The sequence below is a fragment of the Hibiscus syriacus genome, unplaced genomic scaffold, assembly GCF_006381635.1.
Source record: "Hibiscus syriacus cultivar Baekdansim isolate YM2019G1 unplaced genomic scaffold, ASM638163v2 tig00111769_pilon, whole genome shotgun sequence".
Lineage (NCBI taxonomy): Eukaryota > Viridiplantae > Streptophyta > Magnoliopsida > Malvales > Malvaceae > Hibiscus > Hibiscus syriacus.
In genome coordinates this window covers 5583544-5604693 of record NW_024063172.1, presented here as the reverse complement: position 1 = coordinate 5604693, position 21150 = coordinate 5583544, and the positions used below count along the sequence as shown (strand labels likewise).

Below are 21150 nucleotides of genomic sequence, written 5' to 3'. Positions count from 1 at the left end.
AAACCAAATGGTATATGCTTTGGCCACGTTGGCTTCGATGTTCAAAGTCGATGATCAAGCTTGAATGATGCCCATCTGAATGAGTATAAGAGAAGTCCCGACTCATTGCTTAATATTGAGGAAAAGGAGGATGATGATCTCCTCTGGTATTTTGACATTCTTCAGTATATAAAATATCAAACTTACCCTACCGAAGATACTAAAAATGACAAGCGAACTCTAAGAAGATTGGCTATATAGTATATTCTTGATAGGGATATCCTGTATAAAAAAGTAAGAGATCAAGTACTTTTGAGATGCGTTGACAAAGTTGAGGCTAAGAAAATACTCGATGAGGTTCATAAATGGATTTCTAGAACACACGCAAATGGTTTCATAATGGCCAAGCAAATCATGAGGTTTGGTTACTACTAATCAACAATGGAAGGGGATTGCATCAGCTTTGCCTGAAAATGTCATAAATGTCAGATCCATGTTGATAAAATACATGTTCTTCCCTCACCACTCCATGTAATGACTGCACCTTGGCCATTTTCAATGTAGGGCATTGATGTCATTGGGGCAATCTCACCAAAAGTTTCAAATGGACACCATTTCATCGTGGTGGCTATCGATTATTTCACCAAATGAGCTGAAGCTGCATCATATATCAGTATCACAAAAGGAGTAGTTTGTAAATTCCTAAAGAAGGAAATTTTCTATAGATATAGAACACTAGAAATAATTATTTCAGATAATACCTTGAATCTAAACAATGACTTAATAAATAAAGTATGCACAAAATTCAAGATTAAGCGTCACAACTCGGCTCCTTATCGCCCAAAGATCAATGGTGCAGTGGAAGAAGAAAATAAAAATAACAAAAAGATCATCGCAAAAACAACCGAAACATATAGGGATTGGCACAAAAAATTATATTTTGCTATGTTAACCTATCATACATCAGTTCGTACATCGACTAGGGTAACAATGTTCTATCTAGTCTATGGGGTGGAGGTCGTTTTGCCCGTTGAGGTAGAAATCCCTCCTTTGAGAGTATTAATGGAGTTGAAACTGGAAGAGGCTGATTGGATTAAGAATAGGTTTGATCAGTTGAATTTGGTTAAGGAGAAAAAATTGAGACTTATCTACCATGGCTATATGTATCAGAAAAGAATAATGCAGTCTCAGGACAAAAAGGTCAGACCTCGAGAATTTCACGAAAGAGATCTAGTGTTGAAAAATATCATGTCTATGTAAAAAGACTTTCGAGGGAAGTAGATGCCAAATTGGGAAGGCTCTTACATTGTAAAAAATGCCTTTTCAAGAGGAGCTTTGGTTTTAACCGAAATGAATAAAGACGAATTGCCTAATCCTGTGAATTCTTATTCAGTCAAGCGATATTACACTTGAAGAAAAATGGAAAAAGAAAAAAGGAAAAATTAAGAAAAAAAAAGGAAAGAGGAAAAAGAAAATAGAAAAGAAAATAGGGGTTCAAGATGAAAACCCAAAATGGGCATCTTGAAACCAAATGAGGATTTGAGTTGAAAATCCACAAAGGACGACTCGAATATTCAAGATTAGGCTTATGAATGGAGGATTCCCTTGGAAGCCTAACAATTAAGGGAGACATTCTCATACTCAGACATCCTCAGTATGATCTGAATCCTTTAGACATGTTAAATTTCAAGAAAAGACTTGTGGTGAGAAGATAGAAAAACTCATGAACTTGATATCAGGGTACTCAATCTTTCTTCTTTATGTAATATTTGTCTTTTTCTTAAAAGAAACACTTGTTCCAAAATATTGCACTTTTTTCACCTCTCATTAATGAAACCAGTTGATTACATTTTATTTCTCCTTTACATAAGCACCATGCATGAAAACAATTGATTAATAATAGTATCATATATAAAAAGATTATTATCTCTTAATCTGAGAAAAGTTTAGAGTATGGGAATTTCAAAACAGGTGTTCACCGGGAAGCATAGACGAAAGAAACATCTCTCTAGCTCAATATGATCGACCAGAGCATTAAAAAAGAGAGTTTACTCAAATAAAAAAAACATTCAAAAAAGGAAACAATCTAAAACCAAATCCGCCTTCCCATGAAAAGAGATCAAAAGAAATCCTAATCAGGGGATGCATCGGATAAGATTTCGCTCAAATCAAATTACTTCAAGAGAAAATCGACCTTTTGTCAAAAGTCAACCAAGCAAGATAACCCGTTTCTCTAGCTAGGTCAAATAGACCAAATTATCACAATATTTGACAGGGGTTAGAAAGGTAGCCACAGTCGAGGCCCAGACAATGGTAATAAAGAAAATCTCGCATGTCACGATCGATATTTGTTCACCAAGAGCAGATAAAGTCCCAGGAGCAAGGATTGAGTTGCACAGAGTTACATTGAACATTCATATGCATCATATCAAAATCACATTTAGATCATCTTTAGGACATACTACATATGACAAACATGAAATCGTATCATACAACCTTTTTGAACATGATCTTAAAGATTTATCTTGTTACTAAGGTAAGGAATCAATACTTGTCAACCATGACTAGATTTCATCAACATAAAGAAGCAATGTCATCATCATATTTGGCATTGAGCAAATCACCCATAAGCGATTAGATCTCCTTAACATGAAGGAGCAAAGTCATTTTCAAAGACAAATTATCTACAGGCAATTAGACTTCCCCAACGAGAAGGAACAATGTTGTCTTCAGATTCACAATTTTCCAAACACGACTAGTCGTCATGTCGTGAACAACCTGAAGAAACCATGTCGTGAAAAACCTGACATCCTCAAACGAGAGAGTGAATCATCGAAATACAAACCTTGTAGCAAGACAAAATTTTGGACGTTGTAGTGGTGTTTGTTCTTCCCCACGAGTAATCGACTCCCGAACTCTTTAAAATGAATTTTTGGTAAACACATATCAATTTTGTCTTTTAAATTTTTTTAATTCATTTAAAAGACGTTCTTAGGTATTTAACCTACCTTACCTAAAGGTTGATGGCGACTCCAAATCAACTTAATCGAATTAATCTAAAATGAGTATTTTCACAATAAGTCGTAATCAAAATTTTCTTTTAAAATTAAAAAACTTAAAATAAAAAGGACATTACGACAGCTTGGCGACTTCGCTGGGAAAGGTAGAGAGTCAAGCCGTTAATTGCTTACACATTGTCGTAGTGGTGAAAATTATGAGTTCGAGTCTTTAGTTAGCTTATGATCCATTTGTTGAATTTTTATTATGAATTACAAAAGGTAATGGTGAATGAATGTCAATCTAGAGACATGCAAGAACAATGATGAATAACATATAAGAAGAAGACACTAGCCAATGTAGCTAGTTTTAATCCAATTATTTCCTTAATAAAGCTATAGCAATTTAACCCAACTGAGCTGTAAAATTCATCTCTTTCGATAAGTGAGCTACCTTAAGTAACTATATGTGTATAGCCTTGAGATGTTTAAGCACAACTCTTCATTGCGCAAGCAAATATGAAGCCTATTTCTAGGGACATATTGTGCTACAGCTTCTCTTTCAAGAGCTCTTGCATCACTCAACGGAGTTCATAGACCAATCTAACTCTTTCAAGTCTCAATGCAATCAAAGTACAACATATTTCTACGGTGATAGATATCAAGGACACAATTGAGTGAAATCAAACCACTACACTTTATTAATTGGATAGAAGAATCTTCGCCGATTACATCAACCAGCTAGAAGTTTAGTTCCTCGTTTCAAAACAGCGTACAAACGAAATAGCTGGAAACATATTATAAAATAATAGAGATAGAGAAAAAATCGAATAAGATAGAGAAAAAAATGGAATAAGATATGGATATGATCTAAACAATGAATGATCGAACCTTCCTCTCTCATGGTGATCTTCGTCTGTGTGCTTGAAGCTCGCCTTTGAAATGATGGTGAAAATGAAGTGGATTGGAAACACTATTTGGGACTAAGTAAAATCGTGAACCCGTTCCTTAGTCTCCTTTTTATAGCCAATTAATCTTTTTGTTAAAGTTGTTCAGCCTTCAACTTTATTTCTCGCCTTGTCCTACTAATTGTCCGCTCCTCTCAACTGATCTCTCACTCTTTATAACTTCTGTTATGTCAGCCTTCCTCAATTTTCCTTGGAGAAGCTTCCTATTTTCGCACCTCATAATATTTCTCTGATCCGTGCTTGCTCCTACTTCCCTTCTCTTTGAGCAATTAATCTTGAGAGAGCATTATCTCGTGAAATAATTTATTCGAGAACGTGTCGAGAGTTTAGCCACCTCTAATTATCTTTTTTTTCTTTCTTCTCTGAATAAGTAAGGAAAATCTCTTAATAATTGACATCACGTTAAGTAAAGTAACTATAAAATCTACCAATAAATGCAGAGGGATAAGGAAAACCAGTATTAACTTATATAAATGTCAATGATTTATTGATTTTCATATTTTAGCAGCAGTTCCGAATATTCCTTTAAATTATAAGTAAAATATCATGCATGGCAATTATAAATAATAAAAATCAAAATAGAGAAAAAAAAGATTGTGTATTTGTGTTGCATGCGAAATTGTGAAGAGAGGCTTTTATAGAAAAACATATAAGTAATATCATATATTAGGAAGATAATTACCTCTTAAAATGAAATTTAAAAATAAAATCGTTAAAGATAATGTTTCTTAAGAATTTTCTCTAAAAAGATAATATTCGCGCGGACGTGTCGAAGACACGTATTACCATTACCATTACCATTACCACGACCACGACCCGACCCGACGAGACTGACGGCGGCGGCGGCGCGCGAGAGTCCCCCTTGTTCTCTATCACTCAACATAGAAGTGGGAAAGCCAAGCCTTAAATACCATTCCCAATAGTGTTTCCAATACTATGTGGGATTGAGCATTACTAACACTTGTTTTCAATACAATGTGATTATTCAGGAAACAATTAACAATCATGCACCTTAAAACAACTGAATCAGCAACCAATTGCATTAGTATTATACGATTAAATATGTCATAATTAAAAGTCAATCTACAATCAATCGCGATTATTGCAATTTTAAGCAAAACATTAAAAAATAATATCATTATTTAAGGCTCAATCTCACATAGTATTGGGAACAAGTGTTGGTAATGCTCAATCCCACATAGTATTGGAAACACTATTGGGAATAGTATTTAAGGCTTGGTTTTCTCACTTCCTTGTTGAGTGATAGAGAACAAGGGGGACTCTCGCACGCCGCCGCCGCATCCGCCGTCGTCCCGTGGTCGTGGTCGTGGTCGTGGTAATACGTGTCTTCGACACGTCCGTGCGAATACTATCTTTTTAGAGAAAATTCTTAAGAAACAAATGCAATACCGTCGTTGCGATTTTGGACTATCGCAACGAATTTGGAATAAATCGCAACGCGAACTTCGACTATCGCAACGAATTTGGAATAAATCGCAACGCGAACTTGGACTATCGCAACGAATTTGGAATAAATCGCAACGAATTTGGAATAAATCGTAACGGGAACTTGGACTATCGCAACGAATTTGGAATAAATCGCAACGCGAACTTCGACTATGGCAACGCGAACTTGGACTATCGCAATGCGAATATGTAAATCGCAATGCGATATTCGAAGTTTGCGTTGCGAATCTGGAAACTGATTTGCGATACCGGAGATCGCGTTGCGAATTATCGATCGCATACGATTTAGTTGGTCATTTTGGTAAATCCAAAAAAAAATTGATTAAAATCATATATTATAAGTCATTTTTTATCATTAAGGTTATTTTCTCTTTTTATATATAACGGGTATAAATAAAAATTTATGATAAATATAATTATTAAATTAAATAATATTAAAAAAATTAAATTTTAAGGATAAAATTGATTTCTGGTAAGATATTTGTTCACACTACCCAATAATATAGATCTACTGCTGCAAAAGATGATGATGAGATGTATAAGCCTTACATATAATTAGTTGATGTGAAATAATTTAAAAACCTATATTTATACTATTTTAAAAAATAATTAACTCATTGATTATGGATACACATATATAAGATTAGGTTGTGTTTTCGATTAATCTGATATGAAAATAATATATTTTTCATTCAAAATTTGATTCAGATTTAGGATGACTCTATCCCACTCCAAACTCGACTCATTTTTTAGATAAAATTCAAAACTAACTCGACACCATCCAAAATAAATATATTTATAAAATAATTATTAATTTTATTCGATAAAATAAAATTTTAATTGAAAAAATAATATTACAATTATCTCTTGATATATAAAGTATAATTACATCATTTTTCAAGACGATTAAGTCAAATATTTTTCTCCATAAATTCGAACCTGATTTTACCATGAATTTTCTTTTAAAATTGAGTTAATATGTCCTCAAACTATAACCTCATTTTAAATTAGTCTTTGAACTTTTAAATATTTCAATTTCATCCTCAAGTTATTAATCTCATTATAAATTAGTCCTTAAACATTTGAACATTTTAATTTCATCTCTAGCCTATGACTCTCTTTCTAAATTAGTCCCCAAACTTTTGAATATTCCAATTTCATCTAAATGTGTAATTAGTTTCAGCCATAGTCTAACCTAATTTTTTTTTACAAACATATAATAATATAACTTGACATAATGATTTTATTAACAATGAATGTGATTAGTATATACGTATGCTTTGGGATGAAATTAGAGTGTTCAAATTGTTTGGGGACTAATTTAGAATAAAGGTAATAGCTTGGGGATGAAATTAAAATATTTAAAAGTTTGAGAACTAATTTAAAATGATACACGTAATCAAAGATTAAAATTAGAATTTTAAAAATTTAGAGATAAATGTAAAATAAAGATCATATTATAAATACATATAATATAATTGACTCTTTAAAAATATGTCTAATATAAATAAGATTGAGTAAATCTCTCGAATTTGGATAAGTACCATCCGTACGATTAACTTGTTTGTATTGCCAGCATATTCTGGTTGTAAAACAGTACTAGCAAATCAAATCACATTAAAAGGTGGGAAAAGTCATTTCAAAATAAGATAATGGCGCTTTCCGTACAATCTGCATGTTCTTACTACCAATAAAAGTCTCTTTTAAGAAGGAAACAAAAGTGTTATGAATTCTGCAAGAATCCTTTCGAGTAATTCACCAAAAATGGTGGTCGATCAAGAGAACCACGTGCCAGCAACGCGCTCTTCATCTTCTTCTAAGAAGCGAACTTCCTTGACCAACTCTTTTCTTCTGCAGCCTTCCTCGGCCAAGAAACGTGTCGTTCCAGGTGAACTCACCAGCTCCAGTACTGATACCGGCTCGGGTCATAACCCGAATTGCATATCCAAGAATGAGAGATGTAGAGATAGAGATAAGAAGTCAACACGTGAATTGAAAGAGAAGAAGAAGCAAGAACCTGGCGATGTGATTGAAGAAAGCTTTTCCGATCTGAGGAAATGCTCTTTCTTATCTTCTATATATGGACATGTCCACTTTCTCGAGGTATTCACGAGTAATAATTTCTATGTATCTCTTTGCTTTGGACAAGTTTGATGTGTTTGTGTCAACGTTAATTAGAAATTAGGTATTAAATTTGATTTGAAAAATCTGGTTATGGCCAACATGGATTGTTTGAGTATTCATTAGCACCTTCTATGTTTGAATCTCATCAGCAGCCCTGCTTGGCTTCTCAAAAAAGAAAAACAGATCTGGGATTTAAGGTTTAGGTTTTGATTCAAAAGAAAATAGCAAGGACTCTGTTTCATTCTTATGATAACTGTTAACTAATGGCTAATGATAAATTTGATTCAGATTGAGGAGAAAAGGAGGCCATTGCCCGATTACATAGAGAAGGTGCAGAATGATCATATTACAGTGGATATGCGGGAAATTCTTATGGGATGGTTGGTGGAAGTAACCGAGGAGTACAAACTTGTTTCCGATACCCTTTATCTTACAGTTTCATACATCGACAGATTCTTGTCGGCTCATTCTGTCAGTAGGAACAAATTGCAACTCCTTGGTGTTTCTTGCATGCTTATTGCCTGGTAAACACGTTAACCCACTTTTGTGCTTATTTTATTTCGTTTTGTTATTAAATTGATGATTCATCGATGACATAGTAAGTACGAAGAGATCACTCCACCAGGTATTGATGATTTTTGCTACATAACAGATAATGCTTACACCAAGGAAGAGGTATATTTACATCTCATAATTCCTTTCATCTTTATTTTGGTCTTCCCTCTCTTTTCCTCGTTGTCTTTCGGACATTTAACCTATTAAAGCTTGACGATTTGCAGATGGTTGAGATGAAGAAAGACGTTCTTAAATTGTTGGATTTCGAAGTTGGTACTCCCACTATTAGGAATTTCCTCAGGCAAGAATGTTGTCCAAATGTTATTAAGTTTTTCCTTCTTTTCTTTTCATAATCATTCTAATATTTTTCCCCTTCCCCAATGTGATTTGCTTAATGGTAACAAGTGAGGTACATGGTATGCTTTCGTTGTGCTTGCAGACTTGTCATGAGAGCTGCACAGGGAAACTGCAAAGTAGGCACTGAACACTTTAGCAGTATACCTATATTTGTACAGGCTGTTAGTTTTTTTTTTTTTTTACTGATTCTGCATTCTTTTGTGTGCTCCACAGTATCAAGAATTGCAGTTGGAATTTTTGAGTTGTTATCTTGCGGAGCTGAGCTTGCTGGACTACGGATTTTTACGATTCCTACCGTTGGTAGTTGCTTCAGCAGCTATTTTTCTGTCAAGATTCATAATCCAACCAAACGCACACCCTTGGGTAAGAAATCCATATATTTTGTGATGTTTCAGCAGCTATATTTTGTGTCTTATTCACATTATGGTAAATTTTTAGCACTGCAAATTACTTGATCATCTTAGGTAATATCATAAAAAAATGCCAAAAAGCTTGTGATAATTTTGTGCTTTACAGGTACCGTGGTTTCCATTAGATTAAAATCCATCTTTTGGTGAAGTTTGATGTTTACTTGAATGTATATCCACTAGGTGAAAGGGCAACAAATTAATTTGGGTGGTTAAACACAGTTTAACGCACATTTCATATTATAAAATTAGTCTTAGAGATGAAAATTGATCATTTGTAAAAGCAGAAGCAATAAATCACCCAGGGAATTCTTTGGGCTTGTTCATGCTTCTGATAAGATAACATATTGTTTTACTGGTATTCCAGAGCAAGCCACTGCAATGTCACTCAGGTTATAGATCAATTGACTTGAAGGAATGAGTCCTTTCCATCCATGCCTTGCATTTGAATCGACGACGAAGCTATTTGACAGCCATGACAGAAAAGTATACGCAGCACAAGGTGATTACCTATACTATCAATGTTTCATGTTCAGATTATAATAGGATTAGCATCCAGCTAACCATGGCTGATAGTTTCTTTAACTGGCTGAATGATGCAATTCGGAATAGTTCAAGGGTGTGGCGATGCTGTCTTCACCATCGGAAGTGCCTGAATGTTATTTTAAGGATGCTGTTGATGAATGATGGTATGTTGTCTTGGCCAACTGGACGATTAGAGTTGTTCAAATGCTGGTGGATAAGTGGTGATATTGTTAATTGCTCGCTGTTCTTTTTGGCATAGTTAATGGTTTCTGGAACTCTGTTAGTTTTGTAAATCTTGATGTTAACTAGAAATATAGCCCATACATATGAATGATGTACATATAAACTCACGCTGTTTTCCTTTTTGGTTTAGGTTGAATGTTTATATATCTCAGGGGGTTTACTATTTCGTTGCAATTTACACATTCATATTGGGCTAGTGGTATGTAAAGCTATAAATCAACATAGCATTTGATGAAATATTTATAAATCGGTCGTATAAAGTTCGTTTATTAAGTTAAATAAATGAGTATGAATAATATTTTTATGTTTATTTAATAAATGAATAAATACAAAAAAAATGTGTGATTCGTTTATGTTCACGAATAAATTCGTTTGAAAGTTTGTTTATTGAATCGTTTTAAGTACTTATTTTTTTTTTTTTTTTACATTTTGAATATTAGTGAAGTTAGGGATTAAATTGAATATAATGTGAATTTTGGATCTTAAACTATGAAGTATAAAGAATTTGAGGACTAGTGTAATTTCTCTATTATTCTGAACATATAAACAAATATGTTAATGTTAAATGAGTTAAATACGAACATATTTAAAAATAAACAAATGAAAACGATCGAACACTAGCCAAATATAAATATTTTTAAAAATAAATAATAAACATGAATAAAATCTCTATTAATTCATTATCAATTTATTTGGCGTTTTTCTCGAAATATTATCGGTGAGTAGTATATTTATCGATCTAACATCGGTCAGATTATATTTTTCGATCTAACACCCGTAGCAGTAAAGCGCGCCCCTGACCTGCGTTATACGCTGATTTGGCGTCACGTGAGGTATAGCGTGCGCCCTGCACCGCGCTATACGCTGACTGGGTTACACGTGGCTATAGCGCGCCCCCTGCTCGGCGCTATATATGTGTATCTACACAATTATATTTAGCGCGGACCCTGATCCGCGTTATACCATAATTACATATACCGCGGTGCAGGTATTGCGCCTTGTATGGCTATATATACCCTTCTCCCTCGATTATGTTCCTCACATCTCTCCTATCAACTTATAGATTAATACAATAATTCCGTCAACGAGTCAATAATTTTGGTAATCTTCTCATATTTAATTTAGAAGTTCGTACGATTTTTCATTATAAGGTAATTTTGTTATAAATTTTTTTTATTATACTTATTATTTATTATGATTAATTGAAAAAATATTATACTAATTATTTTCAATTAATTTTTATGTTTGTAAAATTGAAAAGCGAGAGTATATGTCGAAATAGTTTTACGGTGCATGTAATAATATAAAATTATATTATTTAAATTATTTACGTTGATGTGTAAAAATTTATTGTGTTATATTTTCGTTCATATATAATTTATTTAATTAGGATTGTTTTTGTTATTTTTTTTGCAGATATAATATTGACGCACTTTTAAACTCAAAGAATGACGCGACTTTCAGCTATTGTTTTTATGATGGTGAAATTCGAGAAGATGAAACTGGCGTTGTTTACGTATCAAATGAGCGTGTTAAAATATCATTCAAGAGAAATATAACTCTTGAGGAGTTGATAACGAAGATTTCGAGGAAGATTCATGTTGGAAGTAGTTGGAGAATGTCGTCGTTGCAGTACAAATTTCCAACATCATTGTTGTCATTAACTTATACAACGTTCGAACTTTCGAACAATGATGATGTTGAAATGATGGTTGAAGCTCAAAATAATTATTCAGACGCCGCTATTGAGATGTATGCACATTTTGTTCAAGTGCGTGTTATTCGGGGTCAATCATTAAGCTCCCACTATGGGCTGGCTGAACAAGTTGATCAAGTTGACAGCCCGACTACAGTAATGTGTAATGATTTTAATGTCATAATGGGGAGACATTCATCCGCAACTCCTTACGATATGTACCGAGGTGGGTCTATGAACAATCCGTATGGCAACACCGCGTCCAGTTCAAGAGGAAGGCATTCATCTGCAAAATTTTTTGACCATATGGAGATGCTATCGACTCAACCATCTGTGCAGTTTCCATTTGACACGAAAACTGATGCAAATGGATGGTTCGCGTATCGAAAATGAAGAGGAAAAACAACATATGAGAACTAACAGTATACAACAGTCCTCACACATGTTGTGCTGGAGGGGTCAACCAAGATCATCCCAACTTGGACTCTGAAGTGATATGCCAAGCCATCATGCCCATGGTAAAAGCAAGCTCTCATATAGCTGTTGCACTGTTGATTTCAGCTATACAATCGCAGTATGGGTACACTTTCTCCTATAAAAAAGCTTGTTTGACAAAACAAAATGCCATTGTCAAACTTCATGGCGAATGTGATACATAATGATCGAGTTCTCCGCGATCGATGTCAATTCTACCGGGTTTTTTGGACTTACCCACAGTGCGTTAATGTTGTCAAATACTGCAAACCTGTGGTCCAGATCGATGGGACTTTTTTGTATGGAAAATACAAGCAAGTTTTATTATTGGCAGTTGTCCAAGATGTAAATCGCAACATTCTTCCAGTTGCTTTTGCTCTTGTCGAAGGAGAAGATACAGATTCTTGTGTTTTTTTCCTCCGAAATTTACGTGCACATGTTTTCACGAGGGAAAATATATGTGTCATTTCTGATCGCGGAGCTGTGATCAAAGCAATAATGGAGTCTTTGGGTCCAATGTGGCAACCACCCTTTGTCCAACATAGGTATTGTCTCCGACACATTGCTGCGAACTACCATGGAAGATACAAGAAGAATGATGAGCGTCAATTACTTGTGCGCATGGGTAAGTGAAACTGATGTAGTTTGTTTTCTTTCGATCATTTTGATCAGGTTAGTAAGTTATACATTTTTTGATCAGGTTACAAACTTCTTCCTCGAACGTTTGAATCAATGCTTCAAGATTTGCGGGAGAAGAACGAGGAAGAATACGATTACATTAGCCTCATCGATAAAGAAATGTGGACGAACGCATATGATGGTGGATATCGATATGGACACATGACGACCAACTTGGCTGAGGCAATCAATTCAACCTTAAAGGGTGCACGTCACTTACCTGTAGCGGCTTTGGTAAAAACTACATATTTTTGTTTGGGGGCGCTTTTCACGAAGCTCGGGGGACAAGCTCAAAACCTGGATGCAAGGCGGTCATGTCTATTACCCTAGATTAGTTGCAGATCTACAGAAAAAAAATTGCTGCATCAAATGGAATGTCTGTAACAAGCTTCTCTAGAAGGCATGAAATGTTTCGTGTCATAGAGTTACCGCGACCTCTTCAAGGGATTGAAGCTGTGTCGTTAAGAGTAAATCTAAGGGACAGAACGTGCGACTGCGGGTTTTTTCAAGCTCTGAAGTATCCATGCTCTCATGTGATAGCAGCTTGCTCGCATACATGTAAAGACTATAACCATTGTGTGGATCCCGTATACCTACTATCTGAAGTTTTTAAGGTATACGAATTTGAGTTTCCCCCCATAGGTAATGACAAAGACCCTGATGAGGTTCAAGATTGGCTTCCAATTGTACCAAATCCGAGTTTATTGAGGGAGCGTGGTCGTCCAAAATCCAATCGAATTCATTGTGATATGGATATTCGAGAAAGATCTAGACAAGACAGAAGATGTGGGCATTGTAGAAACCCAGGACACACTAGAAAAACATGTTCACTTCTGTTGTCATCAAGTAACAATTGATGAGGAAATGATGTATTTGTTTACCAAATAATAATTCTTGTACTTTAATTTGCATTTACTTCAAGTTAATGTCATTCAATAATCGATGATGAAGATTAAAAAAATGAACACAATCATTAAATTTTATTAAACTAATAACAATTTGGTATTTGAATATAATTTTAAATACAACAAACTTACAATAAGTATTAAATGGTAAATGATAATAAAATTACAATAACTGATATTAAATTGTAATAAACAAAATGAACTGAAATATATTAAAAAAAGTCCAACAAATTTAACAAAATAAAGTAAGTATTAAATGAGAAATAATAAAAAATTACAATTTAACAAAATAAAGTAAATACAAATATAATAAAAAACAAAATCTATCGATGCCTGCGACGAGAATGTGTTCCGCAAGGCGGTGGCTGTCGGTCTCGAGGAGGATTTCTTCGTATCACTGGTTCTGACTCCTCGCTGTCATCATCATCACCATCATCGTCGTCGTCGTCGTCATCGTTATTGTCGTCGTCATCCTGAGCAGGTACATTAGGTTGATGAGGAGCTGATGACGATGAAACACCTCCATAGAATAAGGACCCTGGAGGTGTATGACTGACTATCCCACCGGCCTGCGAAAACTGGGAAAACTCATAAAACCCAGACATCACTGAGTGTGAAAAATGTATAGGAGGCGTTTGTGCTGCGGCCATGGGTGATGAGGCTGAACCCGCCAAATATCCAATATATGAACCCCAAGTTGGATTTGCAAACATAGACCCATAATAGCCTCCAGGAGGGGTCATCTGTGACGGTGGCGGCGGGGTCATAAAACTAGGTGAAGGCGGCGGCGACATCTGGTAATAGAAAGGCGATAGCGACATCATATATGGCTGCGGTGGCTGCTGTGAAGGTCCTGCTGGTGCAACTGAGGATGAACTGAAAGCATCTGCTCTCCGTCCACGAGTCGGGGGACGATGGTGCTATGTCGTATCATGTCTCTGTCGACGTCGCGGAAAGGTCTGCCCTCGTGCATCCTCAGGAAGCAAAAACGGTTTCCCGTTACTGTTGAACCACTCGTAATAACCCTTAGCAACCATCAAGAGGTCATAAAAAATGGGCTCTCTACGGGGAAGGCGCCGATGTCAATCCTCCCACAACACGACCCACGCATGATGCCTCACCAGCCAATCTGCATCTGTCTTGCCGCGTCTATCTGTGCTATGCAACTCGTCCATATTGCGCGGTGCATCCGTAATTGGTTGAAAACAACCAAACTACCGGATCACGCGATCAGTTGAATGCCACTCGACGGTCGCATAACAGATCAGAGGGACCATCGCCATCAAAAAATCTGATGGACCCCTCAACTCAGGTGGGATCACCGCTCTCACATCATCAGTAGAATATGACACCCATTCAAACTAAAACAAATAATATATAATTTTTATCAAAATAATAATCTAATTATATAACTATAATCTAAAATCGATTTTTAAACATTAAAATTCATACTTGTGTGCCAGCCTTCTAATCGATTAGCACCCTAATTTTTTCTAAATCATCAGGTAGCTCCTAATGATTTTTCCTATCAGTAGACCACCTATTCAAGGAAAAAAATTATTATATGATGTATAAAAGTATTAATATACAAAATCAGTTTTATAATTACCTCAGAAGTAGTGGAAATACGAATGTGTTCTTCACAACGGGACATAAAAAGGGCAATCGATACCATGCCCAAGACTGCAGCTGTAGGAGACATCCGCCGATAGCATTACGCTTGTAGTCAATGGCTCCACACATCTCCCTGTACAGCAAAGCCAAAACTGTCGAGCCCCAACTGAATGATCTGGCGAGACGAAAGTCGCTAAGATGTCGCAACCACATGCAGTGAACTAGGTTGCGCGATTTGTCCGGCATCAGCAACCCTCCTATCAACTGCAATATGCATGCCCGTGCATACATCTTAACCTCATCCTTAGAGGCGTCTGCGCTCAACTCCCGAAAATTGACATTTAACCAATTTAACGGTATCCTACCTCCGATAAAACTTTCCGGGACACGTCCTAGATTTTCCCGGCACAAAGTAGTCCAAGAACCAGAAGTTATCCCTGATATCACATCTCCATCCACCGGAAGCCCCAGGTGCATAGAAACATCCTCAAGCGTGACCGTGCACTCTCCGCACGGAAGATGGAATGTGTGGGTCTCCGGCCTCCACCGCTCTACTAAGGCAGAAATAAGGTCTAGTTCTATCTTACAGTGACCCTGATATCTACCTATGTAACCAAATCCAGCCTCTACTAAATACGGCAAGACACGGCTAGGTATCACTAACTTAAGATTCCTAATAAAAAGATCTAATATACGGTCTTTCTCCTAAAAATAAATAATTACAAAAATTAATTCTTAATCTAATAATCATGCATTAAATAAATCAACAAATTATTACTAATAATTTAAATTAAATTAAAACGTTAAAATGTTACCGTATCAGTAAAGTGTCGAGATATATGATTTCTATCTAAGCGAAGTAGACCGCCTTCCATTATATATATGCAAAAAAATTATATTAGTAAAATATTAAATAAAGTAAAAATACTTAAATAAATTAAATACATAATATTAAAAATATTATAAAATATACCTTAAACGAGATAGTATTTGAGAGAATTTGAGAGAATTTGTAGTGATGAAAGTGATTGAGGATGAGGTATTTATAGGGAAGGGTGGGGTGTGAACGACCGGGTAATTAAAGCAATAGCGCGCCCCTACACCGCGCTATACCCCACGTGTCAAATAAATAGGTATAGCGCGGAGCAGGGGGCGCACTATAGCCACGTGTAACCCAGTCAGCTTATAGCACGGTGCAGGGGGCGCGTTATACCCCACGTGGCGCCAAATCAGCATATAGCGTGGGTCAGGGGGCGCGCTTTACTGCTACGGGTATTAGATCGAGAAATATAATTTAATCGGTGTTAGATCGATAAATATACCGATTACCGGTGATATTTCGAGAAAAACGTCAATTTATTTACACCCTAATAGAATAGAGTGCAAAGTCACGACCTGAGAAAATTTATTGCTCACTGGTTTTTTTTTCAATAGAAGGGAAAATATAGTTTGAAAATTATAGATTCAATGAGCAGAATATTAAAATATTGATGATTAAATTTATTATTATTTAATTTTATTAATCAACATATTATTTATTTATTTATTTAAATTAAATAATTATTTTATAATTTCTTTTTTTTGGGTATTAGGGGCCTAAAATATGATCTATAGTCCAAAGATTATTTGACTATTGGGTAAACTACATATTTAGTATATAAACTATCAGTTTTGATCCGTTTGAGTACCTAAATTTTCAAATTTTTTAAAATCATACCTAAAGTTTAATTTTTTGTTTCATTTTTAATAACAAAACTTAATTGTTGAAAAAAAATGAAAGTTTAGGTACCAAAACATGTTTACTACCTAAATCATACTTAAGTTTTGAAAAAAATGAATGTTCAAGTATTAAAACGGATCAAAATTAATAGTTTAAATACTAAAAACGTTAAATTTTTAACGACGAAATATTAAAATAAACAAAAACTAAACAATAGTTACTTTGTAAATTATTTTTTTGTTTTTTAAATACCTGTTATCTCCGGGCTTGGATCCAGCAGGCTTTAAATTCCAAGGACCGGGAGGGATCAATTAGGGTTTTCAAATTCTGATTGGACCTGGATCCTAAACTATATCCGACATGGGAGAATAACTAAGCTGAAGAAAAGGAGAAAATTAGAAGAGACGAGGGAAGGCGTGAAGTTTGGTATAATCGGCGAAGATGGAAGTGGAAGTAGATGAGAAAGGCCTGAAATCGGCGGGAGCCGAGCTTTTGAAAGATGGAAGACGTGGTTTACGTATCCGTGGATGGGAGATCGAGTCTCGTAAACGCTCTATTCTGAATTCCTCGGCTCTCCAACAATGGGAACAAACCCTACATACGTCTCACTTTCCGGAAATGATTTTCGGTGAAAGTTGTTTGATTCTTAAACACCTCGGCAGCGGCACCAAAATACATTTCAACGCTTTCGATGCTTTGGCCGGTTGGAAGCAGGAAGGTTTGCCTCCTGTTGAGGTTCCTGCCGCTGCAAAATGGAAATTCAGAAGGTGGAAATGTTTAAGTCTTTCTTTTAACCTTTTCTTTTAATTTGAAATTGAGTTTCTGATTATTTAATCTGATTTAGGTGAACTGAAAATGAAGTAAAGTTGTTGATTTGATGTTGCAGTAAACCCTTCCAGCAGGTGATATTGGACTACGACTATACGTTTACAACTCCTTATTGTGGAAGTGAAACGGTTGAGTTTGATGCAGACAAGGTCTGAGCTTTTTGTTTTTATGTTTTAAAATGCACCTTACTTTAAAACTGTTTTTTGAATTACGGTTTTAGTTCTTTTTTTGTATGGAATTGTGATATGATTGGGATATACACTAACAGTTTTGTTGTTTAGGAATTGTGAAATTAGAAATTTTTATATTAGTCTATCTGTGTTTCCTAGAGCTGATTTGAATTTTTAAAATGACGATGATGATTTTGTTGGCATTTTAAATTATGATCAGGATGGAAGTGGGGAAATTTCAGCGGGCGGCTCGGGCCTCCATTGGGAAGATTGTGAAGAGCAGCTTGATGTTGCTGCACTCACATTAAAAGAACCTATTCTGTTCTATGATGAGGTCAGCTTCTTAGATTATATTAGACATACAGTGAAAGATGATGCACTGTATTTTATGTGCTCTTCTTGTCATTCTTATCTTAAGAGTTATAAAAGTAATTTTTTTAACATTAAAAAGTAAAAGAAGAGTTACAAAAGTAACCATGTTTGTTCTGCAGGTAGTTTTATACGAAGACGAATTGGCTGATAATGGAGTCTCACTTCTAACTGTGAAAGTGGTAAATGCTGATTTTTGAAAGGATTGTACTCTGTAATATTCCAGAATGGAAGACAACTAATTACATTATTACCTTTTTTTTAGAGAGTCATGCCAGGTTCTTGGTATCTACTCCTGCGATTTTGGGTAAGTGGGAAGACTACCAATGCTCTCAATAGCAAAATAAATGCGATTTACATTTTCCCAGCCGTCATGTATTTGCCCCATTAACCCCCCCACCACCGACTCACCCCACCCCACCCCTCCCCTTTCTTTATTTTCTTTTCCCTTTCTCGTGGAAGAAATGCTGAGCTCGGCTCATGTGATTGCCTGAAAAACTCTCAAGATAAAAGCTGCTGCGATTTATTTCCCCTTTCAGCCACTTACTCAGTTTCTCTAACAGCTTCGTGTTGATGGAGTGCTAATGCGATTAAGGGACACCCGCATGCATTGTGTTTTTGGTGAGAGCACTAATCCTGTCATTCTTAGGGAAAGATGTTGGAGGGAAGGAACATTTCAAGCCTTGTCTGCTGTAAGTATATAATCACTCAGATATTCACTGCCTTTCTGCTTGTTTATATGTTCTCATACCAACATTTATTTATTTGCACATATCTATTTGACAATTTGCATTGAAAGCTTACTATCTTGGCAAGCCACAGCTTAATTCTTTGTTGCCTCAACTTCAAGTAGTTTTTCTTTATTTCTCCGTACCAGTCACATTAGAACTCATTTAATGAATTTCTGTGTCATAGATTAGGTAGCTTTAAAGTGTTACCATTTGAAGCGGCTTTTGGTTCAAGTGTGGGGTGGGTTAGTGTATCACTAAATTCAAGCTCAAGTGAACTTTGTTTTTATTGTATTTGAATTTAAATCCCGGAGAAGCAATTTAAATGCATAATATAAATGTCCGGCAATATAGCCCTTGACAGTCAGTTGGTCACAACTCATGACTGGATAGTTTGTTAGGTAACATCATTGTCCGCCTTGATGTTTTTCTATCAGGGAATGTACTGGAAGTAGCACATTAAATCTTATTTAGATATATTATAAAATAAAGCAGCTTTCTTGCTTAATCTTACGACATTGATGTTTTGCTTCTCTTATTTTGGTGCAGAAAGGATATCCTACTGATTCTGCTTCATATAGTGATCCAAGCATCATCAGCAAATGGCTTCCTGTTATCATGCATCAGACCCAAAAGTTTATAATCCGCGGTAACTTGTAGACTGTAAATTGCCTTGCGCAACAGTTATTTGAATGTGTAGTCATTGCGAACTTGATCCATTTAGGTGGATACAATATGCAAAAAATCATTGTTCATGTCATTAACAAGCAAATTTTATGAGGTGATTTTGGGTGTCAACAAGAATAAGAATTCTCTCTGTTATTTGATTTGAGGTGCCATAGTTTCATGTTTTCAGCATTAAGCAAAGTCAATAAACAACAGGGTATTATTTGATGAATATATATATTCCACTTACACCTAGTGTTTTATACCTCTTTAAGACCGTTAGACAGGAAAATCAAAAATTGAGATTGACTCTTTTTTTTTTTCCAGTGAATATCTTCTTAGTTCTTATTGTTCATCTTAGTCTTTGATTTCCCTCATCTAATGGCCCTAAAAAGGTATAAAACTAAAAGTTTTATTCTAGGTGTAAATTATATCATGCCCCATATATATATATATATGGGATAAGATCCTGTTACACAATGTAAAACTATTTTAGTTTTACACAGATTTAGGATTGTTAGATGAGTGAAAATAGATGGTTGAGATTAACAGTACGAAATTAGAAGATATTCACTGAAAGAAAAAAAACAAAGAGTTAATCTTAACCGTCTATTTTCACTCATCAAACGATCTTAAATTTGTGTAAATCTAAAGAGTTTTACATTGTGTAACTCTATATTATATATGCCTTAGTTTTTTTAAAAGGCGCAGTGTTGTACAAATGCCCCCGGAGTCTAAATGTAGAGCGAAGGTGTGCACGTTTCATGGAAAAAAAAAATTAGAAATCGGTTTTGGAAAATATCTACACTGATTTACTCCTCAAACACTTGATCTCCTCCTCCACACTATATTACTTCATCATTGCTTGTTTCCAAAATTGTAGTTTCCAAAACACTTCAACATAGAGTTAGGAATATACGTTGATATATTAGTGATTGCGCGTTTAAGAATAGAGAATTTAATGTATACAATAATGTCAGTAATGTATTTTGATTTTCGAATTAAATTAATTATTTTATAATATGTGAGTATAATAATTTATTATAAGTATAATTTTAAAGTAAAATAATGGAATCTCTTATTATTTTATTGAAAAAATTATATAATTTTTATTTAATTAATATTTTTTGTTGAATTTTCTCATTATATGTAATGAGTTATAATTATTTGTTTTTAAAGTTGATAAAAGAATATGAGTATATTATTAAAAATGTAGATGGAAATATTAAGATTACTATTTAAATTATTACTTTTATTCTGTTTTTGTATCTAAATTTATTTTATTTTTCAAAATTATATCTAACTTCATAGTACTGTTTCTAATTGATCCAGATTTTCTAGGCCTTTAAAGGACATTTTTCTCCGGCTAGAAAATTTTTGGGCTCGGCGCAAACTATTCAATTTAATGAAAGAGCAGGTTCATACCTCTTGATACCCTCAACCTCTGCTGTGTTACAAGTTTGGTTCTTCATTGGTAAGGGCGTAAATGAACAGAGCGTCCGATGAATATTTGTGAACCATTCATTCGTTAAGTTAAATAAATTAGTATGAACAAAAAACATTTGTTCATTTAATAAACGAACATGAATAGAGGTGTGCTTGGTTCATTTATGTTCACGAACAAACTCGTTTATCGACTCTTTTATTTATGTTCATAAACAAGCTCGTTTACCCGGTTCTT

At 34.9% G+C, this 21150-nt stretch overlaps 1 protein-coding gene and 1 pseudogene across 1 annotated transcript; both read left to right on the top strand.

The window, feature by feature from the left end:
* Positions 1-7165: 7165 nt before the first annotated feature.
* LOC120169571 lies at positions 7166-9693 on the top strand (annotated as a pseudogene).
* Positions 9694-17005: 7312 nt separating this feature from the next.
* Positions 17006-19630, top strand: LOC120169669 (TIP41-like protein). Its single transcript, XM_039177782.1, has 7 exons — positions 17006-17475; positions 17595-17685; positions 17927-18040; positions 18198-18257; positions 18341-18382; positions 18639-18767; positions 19353-19630. Exons 1-7 carry the CDS (start codon positions 17150-17152, stop codon positions 19461-19463), a joined length of 873 nt encoding a protein of 290 aa, XP_039033713.1. The 5' UTR covers positions 17006-17149; the 3' UTR covers positions 19464-19630.
* The last annotated feature ends 1520 nt before the right edge of the window (positions 19631-21150 follow it).